The 9,538-nt window shown below is 30.5% G+C and overlaps 1 protein-coding gene across 4 annotated transcripts; it reads left to right on the top strand.

The window, feature by feature from the left end:
- Nucleotides 6,931–8,239, top strand: LOC109359365. Of its 4 annotated transcripts, none has more exons than XM_019604004.1 (4): nt 6,938–7,244; nt 7,447–7,683; nt 7,735–7,906; nt 8,002–8,239. In XM_019604004.1, exons 1-3 carry the CDS (start codon nt 7,026–7,028, stop codon nt 7,897–7,899), a joined length of 621 nt encoding a protein of 206 aa, XP_019459549.1. In that variant the 5' UTR covers nt 6,938–7,025; the 3' UTR covers nt 7,900–7,906; nt 8,002–8,239. The 4 variants fall into 4 exon arrangements, with proteins under 4 accessions (XP_019459546.1, XP_019459545.1, XP_019459549.1 ...); XM_019604002.1 differs by having other exon boundaries at nt 6,939–7,244; nt 7,447–7,678; nt 7,730–7,906; XM_019604001.1 differs by having other exon boundaries at nt 6,931–7,244; nt 7,447–7,903; nt 7,941–8,239.

Raw genomic sequence — 9,538 nt, 5'->3', positions numbered from 1 at the left:
CTGCTGGAGTGATAAGTAGACACATGGCTAATCCTAAGCAATCTCACCTAATTGCAGCCAAAAGGATAATGAGATACTTGAGAGGAACTATGAACTATGGAATTCTGTTTTCAAATCAGGCAGAGATGAATGGATCTTGTTTTGTTGGCTACTCAGATTCAGATTGGTGTGGAGACAAGGAGGATAGAAAAAGTACCTCTGGTTATGTGTTCTCCATATTTGGTGCACCTGTGTCTTGGAGTTCCAAGAAGCAAGATGTGGTGGCTCTTTCCACATGCGAAGCTGAGTATATAGCAGCTTGTAGTGCAGCTTGTCAAGGTCTATGGTTGACATCTTTGATAGCAGAATTGCAGTGTGGTGAGCTTAGTAAATTTGAGCTAATGGTAGACAACAATTCAGCAATTAACTTAGCCAAGAATCCAGTTAGTCATGGAAGGTGCAAACACATTGAAACAAGGTTCCATTTCTTAAGAGATCAAGTTGAAAAGGGGAAGGTGAAGTTGGTCCACTGTCCAACAGAAGAACAGGTTGCAGATGTGCTAACCAAAGGCTTGAAGATAGAAAGATTTCAAAAATTGAGGCTATATACTTGGTTGTGTACTTGTAAAATGATAACTCTTGATTAAGGAAGGGTATTGGAATGTAATCAATAGTTAGTTAGTTTGGTTAAGAAGTTTCTATTTTTAGTTTGGTTGTTATTGTTAGTTTCAACTCCTCTCTTGACTCTTCTTCTTCTCCTTCTATTTTCGTTAACATAGACATTGTTTCTTTCTTCTTCACTGGCATATGACACTCTCTGCCTTGTCCTGTTTTGTGTGAAAAAATTCGGAAACACGCAGGAGATACATAATCGTGTTTCCCTAATTCTATTCTTTAAAGTCAAACGAACATGTCCTACATTCAACGTCACACATGCAAATCGCCATTTCTAATTTTGGGTCCCTTTTCAACAATTGAAAATCATCTTCTATGATCAATGATGAGTGACTTCAGCGTGCGGAAATACGTAACATAAACAATAAAGGGGTTAGGTTATTCAATTATATATATGTCCATATACTTATGGAAGAACATGCATTTTATAAAATTGTAGTGCATTATAGGTTTACCTTCCTCATTTTAATATTATTTTGAAATACTAATCATATACTGTATAATATTGTAGAGAGCTTGACAATACTCTAACTTGCTCTGTTTGAAAACAAAATAAGTGAAGACTATTCTTATGGAGCTAATATATTGATGGCTGAACCATCTCTTATTCCTATTAATATAGTGATATTGATTTTGTTGTAATATAAAGTGCTATTAGTATGCATATAACGATAGAAACCTACCTCCACTTCCCAATTTTAATTACAAGAGGCTGCTCTTCTGGCCGTACGCACTGTTACCATTATTCGCTTACTATATTTGCGCCATCGAAAAATTAATGCATTATACTTACTGAGAAGCATGCATGTCAAGTTGTCTACTATATATATTAATGATTTTTTATTAAACAATTACAATTTTGTAAATGAGAAAACTAAAAGTTCAATATAATTAACAAAATACTGTGTAAATAGACCATTAAAAGTGTAATAATGATAAGAGAAGAGAAGAGAAGAATTCAAAGGATGAAGCGAAATAGGGATGAATTAACCCTTTTCAATGTATTTTATAAAGTTAGTTTTATATGGGTTTTCTTAACCTCATAGGGTTGGGGATAAGAATTAAAAATGATAAAAACATTGGAAAACTAAGCTTCCTACCTCTTAAAGTATTAAATATTTTATTCTCCAATATACAAATACTTTTTTAGCCTCTTATCCAAGGTTGAAGTTAAGAAAATAATGATAGATAGGAAGTAAATGAAGTGAAAATATTTATTAATATAAATTATTTGATATTATTATTTGGATGGTGAATATTAGAAGAGAAATTCACATGAATTTTTTAAATAGTCATATAATTATTAAGTAACTTTAAATTTTAACAATTTAAGTATGAGATTCATACTTATTTTTTTTTTATCAGCAATATATTATTTAAAAATAAAGAAAGGTGGTTAGGAGAATAAGTGGTACTCCTATCCACAAACAACATTATACATACCAATTCAAACAACTTGAGGGGCTCTACACCCAATCCATGAACGAGTAAGGAAAGGGAGAAAAACGAGCAGAGAGGATATTCCAAAAATGGAGTTGAATAGCAGAGATTACCTCATGGAGTTGGCAAGGATAGTGATAAAAAATAACCTTATTTCTAGCCAACCATAGAGACCGCAAGGTAACAAACCAGATAGACATCCACTGATTATGATATGGTTTTGCAAGCCGCGAAGAACACCAATGTAATAGGAAGTGTTCTCACAATATTTAAATATGATGATTATTCTTACTTGAAATATTATATATATAGAAATTGACTTAAGTGAGAACAATTATTAGTATGAGAAATAAGAGCAAGTAATATGAATCGCCAAAAAAGATATGTATCACTAAATTTTATTTGATCGGTAAAGATTTTAAAGTTAATAAAGATTTTAAAGTTAAATGAACAAGACTTTTTTAATTAACCATGTTACTATTAACTAAATTTTAATTATAACGTTTGATTTGATGTATGATTTATATATGCACTATATATATATACACACAAAAATTCATCCAAATATACAGTGTTTACCAAGTTAATTAAAAAAATTATCACGAAAATGATCATACATATATAGTGTAAATTTTAGTCTATAAAAGGTCCACATAACCACCAAATAAGTCCATTTTAGTATATAAAAGGTCCACATAACCACTAAATAAGTCCCTTAAAGATAATGTGTCAACTATTTTAAACTTTCAAGGGGCATATTATTCAGAGAACTAATTTGATGACTACTATATATTGATATTTCACTCTATCTTTTGAAATGGACTTCTCACAATATATATAGTATTTTTAATAAAAGAATTATCTCATAAAATTAGTACTTTTATAGGTTTATTTAGGGTTGAGAAAGATTTGTCCGAGCTCGAAGCTCACTTTGCATGTTGTGCTTTGGAATGAGGTTAGATTATGCTTCAGGTCACCCTAATATATTTTAAATTCCTCTAACTTAACAATTTAACTAATGTTCAAATTTATATACTATTGTAACATATATGATTATTTGTCTAGGATATTGTTAGGCCATGCTAGGATTGGATTTTGATCCAAACAATTATCTCTGCCCAACCCATTCAACACTGACTCTTATATTTATTCCTGACATAATCGTTTTTTATTCTCGAAAGTTAACTTATTATTTAATTTCCTAATTTTTTAAACGATTTCAATCTCCCAATATTTTAAATTTTCGGTTTAAGTTTCTTACATAAGTTAATTAATGTGTCAACCTCATACTTGACAATGTTAATTATTAGTATAACATACAATAATATATTAATCACGTTAAGTAACATTATGGAATAAAATCAAACTTTTGATGCATTTAAAAAAAGTACATAAAGAATCTATTTGGAAATAAAACAAAAACTAAGTTGACTTCCATGAACAAACAAATTGTAATATTTTATTTACTTATGTTTTAAACATTCCTTTAATGTTTTCCTGTCTTCTCCTTCACTTATCATGAACATAACCCAAATTATAAATGCACTTTATGTCTTGTCTTCTCGTTGAAGATCCATATTTTCATTTAATTAGGTTAAGTCTATTAATAACTCTTTTCAAATAGTGGGTACTTATTTTCTGTTGGGGTGGTATAGGAGGAGTGCAAAGGAGTGTGGATTTAAGTGAAGGGAGGTAAGTAGATCCTGAAATTCTGACAGTTTGTAACATGCGAGAAGTGAATGAAACTGGAAAAACATAAATGAAGGAAACGCGAGGTGGGTTGGGGCCATTTAACAGAGGGAAACTTGCTGAAGGATTACCATGAAAGAAAGGAGTAAAGGACGTTGTTTCAAGTTTGTAGCGTTGAAGTTTGCATTTAAGTGAATTCAAAGTTGCTTTAATGAAGGCAGGTGAGCCTCTTTGGGATTGAATATTCAAGAACGAAAATCTATTATCTCCTATGTCATATGTTGTCTGGTGTTAATGATACTAAACCAAAACAATAAGATAACCAAAGATTAAATTTTTTAATCAATGTAATATATTTTTAGTGATACATAACAATATATGGGACAAGATTCGTTAACAGATTTATCTTTCAAATATTCAAACTATCTATGACTATGTTTTAAATTGTGTATACCATTACATTGAGTTCACACTCATTGTGGAAAGTTGTGAATTCCATCTCTTTCTCGATGCCTCTAATGGCCCGGTAGGTAGGGCCTTCTTCCCTTACAATTTTCCCATTTTATAGGTTTTATATCTATTGTGGGTCCTAAAAACACTAGTTAAAATCTATATACTATTTTTTTTTTTTAAAATAATTTGTATTTCCATCTTTATTATTAAGGATATAATTGATATATATGTGATGTGAGGTATAAAGTTTTTCAGACAGATCGCAATTACATGTTATTAAAAAGGGTTTCACTTTGGTAATATCTATTATTTACTTTATTTGAAGTCATTTATAAGATGATTTATGGTTGCTTGATATTATAATTCTTTTAGTGTGACTTTATTGCCAATATACATTTTTTTGGCAATGTACATTGATCTAGATTATTGAATATGATGAGTAATTGAGATCTTTTCACTCAATTAATAAATCTATATTAAATTTTGGTCTAAATTCTTGCACATTAGACTTTAGTGTGTAAGTAGTCTCTCCCAAATTTTTTACATGGACATATAGTATGAATTTAAATTCTTTATTAACATTTTGAATTAATTAATGTATTTTTTATTAGGACACTTGTTAAGATCCAAAAGAGCAAAAACAATATTTTCAATTTGAGGGGAGTATTTAACACATTAGTGTTTTAAAAAATATTAATTCCGTGTAACCTTTTCAAAAAATAAAACCTGAAGGGCACCTGTTGATAAAATCTTAAGTATGTGTTTTAATTATTGATGACATTCATTTTGAGAATTAAGTCAAGAAATCATATAAGTGAAAAATAATACACCAACAATCATAATTAGTTAATTAGTAAGAGTTGATTATTTAGCAAATGAATACATTCTTATAGCTAGAATAATGTTAACCATCCAGGTTAGTGAGCCTTCAGGCCTTCACTCCTTCAGTGGGAAAAGGCTTCTCAAAACTAAAACTACATCAATAATGTCTCAATAAAGATGAAATGAATTAGCTTTATTTTCCATAGAAAATGAATTTTTAAATAAATTTGATTACCATATTTTAATAAGTAATTTTGCATTAAAAATATGAAAGATAAACTTCAAATAGAATTATAGCACTTTTAGTAAATTATTTTAATTAATATGTCAAACAACTTCATCTTTAAGTTCATCCAGGACTAGGAGAGGAAATATACAATATGGTTCATCTTTATACATTAAAGAAAACCTATTTTATTCAATAATAAAAAAGTAAATAGGTATGAAAATGGTTGTAGGAAGGTTGTTGTGGCAATATTGTCATTGTCTGGTATTTCTGTGTGACACTAGGACTCCAAGTTATTTATCTACACTTCTCATTAATCCTTCAAAATATTATACAAAACATGAATGATTAATTAATAAGGAATGTATATAGAAAAATTGGAGTGTAAATAACATCACCCCACATGACTTGGTTTATTTAATAACTGAAGGTACTGAGCGTCTTTTACTTCTCCAGTGTTAAATACCATAGGTCATCATCCATGGAAGTAGTTTGGTTCGTTTTAATGGCTGAAGAAGGTGTTAGGAGGCTTTAAAGTTTTTAGTTTTTTGAATGACCTAACTTTGGAAGTTGGAGTTATTATGTACATTAAATAACCATTGGCATTCAAGACCTTCCCTTCAACTGTATACCCCAACATTAATGAACAGAGATATATTGATCATGTTTCATATGTTTGATGAAAATATATTATGTTAATTAACAAAATTAAATTTATTATTATTATTTGTTATTTTTGTTTTATTATCATTGGTTTAGAACTGCATGATAATGAGACATTATCCGAGACATCAAATCTATGTTCATCATTAATGATCTATGCCATGCATCTCTTCCTTCCCCACTCACCGACTTTCATACGTACCAAAACTTGCCCTTTTGGCCTGGACTTTATAGGTATGTCATGTCATGGAAGAGCCACATTAACTTCATTCATACTAAGATTATATATTGTGGTTTTGCTTCGATGGTGCTACATATATGGAACAGTGGCACCTTGAATCCTGGACAGTGGACAAGGCAATTTACAAGTAGGCGTGTATTTGAATTAATCGTGAAAAATGTGTGATTTCAATAATGAATTCGGTTTTTTTAATGTATATATACATATATATCAAAAAGCTTATCATCTAAAGCTTATAAAAAAAGACATGTAAAAAACTTCACTGTTTAAGAATTTGGTGGTAGCCATAACTACCACATCACAAGCTTATCATCTGCCAATGTGTAGTTATAAAAACTAAGTACACACATGTTTTCACACGAAAAATAATGTTTCAGTCAGAAATCGCAAAACTATAAACTTATTCAACCACCTAATTACTTAGTTATCCATAAGTTCAGAAACAATCAGCTCATTATTTTACTTTTTAATTAAGTAATTGCTTCTTATTTTTAAATCAAGTGATCCAACGATATCATTCATCACTAAACTACCATATTCAAAAATAAACCATTCACAAAACTATTAGTGAACAAAATGTTGGTTATTTGTATTGTATTATACGGGGACTGAAGAGTAAAAACATGAGCAGTATTACTCAGTTGTGAAAGTGGAGCCACGTCATGCATAGGTGACAAAACACTCTTCTATAATCTATTTCGACTCTTCCACCTTCAATGCTGTGCCACCTACTATATATAAATATAACTACCTCAAACTTATTTGGCATCTTACTCACTGAGACATAAAAGCACATACATACAACTTTGAGGGTGAGACTCTTTTAATATTCAAGTTATGGTTTCTTTATACAAAGCACTGAGCGAGAGCCCAAAAATGAAAGTTCCTTCAGAACTTGAAGCTTCATCAAAGAAGAGAAAGTGGGAAGATCCATTTACTGAAGACTTTTTCAAGGATCAATCAAATGAAGAGAAAAGAAAATCCATATTTGGCATAGAACTTCACCTTGAGACTCCATTACCTTCACATAACTGGAAACAATACCTCAGCATTCAGGTATGTATGTGTAGTTATGTACTAATTATATACAAGCAAACTTGTTAGAAAGTCCAAGTTACGATGACTTGTATCTTTGGACAAAATATATACGTTATTCTTTATGTGCTTATGTTGTTGTTCTCCAAGAAAAAAATATTCAACATGTGATAATAAGTTATATCTTTTGATTCTCATGAATTAAACTTTAATTTACTTGCAGTCTGGGCACATACACTTGTGTGACACTACAAGGATTAATAGCAATATACCAAACTCAAAAAGATGCTCCGAACCTGAACCTGAACCACAATCTCAAGGTCAAATGAGCTTGGACCTTGAACTAAACTTGACATATAAATCACTGGTGGAGAAAGAAGACAGTTGTGACATAAGAGAGAAGAAGAAGAACAACAATTTTTGTTCTATTGGGAGTTCTGCTGCAGAACGTGATTTATCAATTGAATCAAGTGGGTACAAGATGGATTCTCCATCATGGTTATCAATATCTGAGGGAGATAACAAAGAGATGGTTGCCACAGTTTGCATGAAGTGCCACATGTTGGTAATGCTTTGCAAGTTATCTCCTTCATGTCCTAACTGCAAATTCATGCATCCACCAGATCACAACCCTTCAAAGTTCTTGAACAGAAGAAGGTGCCCCCTCTTGTGCTAATTAAATTGGACCGTACGTGAAGATGATATTGGTTTCTTTTTATTGTAGCTATAAGTTGAAACCAAGGGGTAGTAGTGGTAATTAATTTGACTGTTCCTGGCGGTAACTGATAAGAAACTAACCTAGTACTACTATAACATAATCATATATGAATATATCTATGTGTAAATGTAAGATAAGTGTTCTATATTATCCTGTTTATGCATGTTGGTAGATGTGATCACGTTAGTAGAATTCTGTATTTGAAGTTATGCAAGACAAATTTCTCAGAAGAACCAACAACATGTTTCTTGAACTTGTAACAAAATATAATGTTCTATATATTTGTATTTTGATTTTCTTTTCCAATACCAAGAACCTAGTTTCCTTTAACCAGGCCACATTGATATGTAGCAGGGTCATTGGTCACCAATCATTTAAACTAGTTCGGGTTAATGTGTTAAATCAATTAGTTTGTTAATTGAATTTGCAAAATTAATATTCTATTGCTTAAGTAATTAAGAGTAAATATGAGATATAGAAGGAAAAAAATGAATTTCTTGTTTTTCTTTTCTCCGTCCTCTGTCCTTATAGAATGATGGATATTTTATTGAAGCGTCTTCGTATAAATATCATTCTTTTTGCTCTATGTCTCACAAAAATAACAAAAGTTAAATGCATATCATCATGCCAAAATAAGGACAGACATTTCACTGAATGGGAGCTCCTGCGTAAAAAAAATTATCAACAAAATATTTAAAAATTATTTCTGCTAACTCAAGCATTTATTGTAGACATTTAAATAAATGAATAACAGCATAAATATTGAAGAACTAGAGCCCTTTTTGTTAAATGAATAACAACAAAATATTATTATTATTTGTTTAGTTATCATTAATACAAGAGAATATATGAAATAAAATCTAATATATAAGATATTTGTTCCATTTAGATTTCGAAAATATTACGGTTCTCATTTTCAACCATTATATCAATTAGCCAGTCCATAATTTCATTTTATCTCTTTGTTTATTTATACACATAACCTTTTGTTTTCAACTTATTTCATCTTTCCAGATTTTTATATGAAATAATGTTAAGAGTGAAATTATGGTCATATCCTAACTAATGGAATTTCTAGGTGATTATGTGGTGAAAAAATCTCACATTGGTTATCTTTGTAAGTAATTTGAAGACTTTGTAAGTGGAAAGATTCATATACCGAATGTTTAATTACGGTTCCTGATTATTCTCTTGACCCATTGTGTTTGCAGATCTAGCCACTTTTTAGGCTCCAAATCCTAACACTTACGTCTTAAATTAGCTAATGTGATTACAATGACTACGATGCTCACCCACTCCACCCCAAAGTCGAGAAAAGAATGTAATTAATGACAGAAAATGAAGATCTGAAATATGGCAATTGCATTAATTACCTTACGTCTGTTATAGCTGCATTAACTAGATGACTTCATACTCATTTACGTTTCTTGCTGCATAAGTTGTAGATAGTGAAGGACAATAAATAATTAATCCTTGCATGTGTACCACTTTAAATGAAATAACCACTACAATTGTAAACTCCTTTTGGATGCTTGAACTACCAAGCCAACTGCATTTATTTTGTACTTCGTCTGAGGTGAAGTTAATTTCAGTTCAT

Source organism: Lupinus angustifolius, chromosome LG11 (genome assembly GCF_001865875.1).
Source record: "Lupinus angustifolius cultivar Tanjil chromosome LG11, LupAngTanjil_v1.0, whole genome shotgun sequence".
Classification (NCBI taxonomy): Eukaryota; Viridiplantae; Streptophyta; class Magnoliopsida; order Fabales; family Fabaceae; genus Lupinus; species Lupinus angustifolius.
The sequence above is the reverse complement of the archived record's forward strand: the minus strand, read 5'-3'. Positions and strand labels throughout refer to the sequence as shown.

Excerpts from the sequence above, each read along its gene's own strand:
- LOC109359365 (XM_019604001.1), top strand. The coding sequence starts at position 7,026 with ATGGTTTCTTTATACAAAGCACTGAGCGAGAGCCCAAAAATGAAAGTT. Across the intron at positions 7,245-7,446 it reads AACAATACCTCAGCATTCAG|TCTGGGCACATACACTTGTG; the intron begins GTATGTATGTGT and ends ATTTACTTGCAG.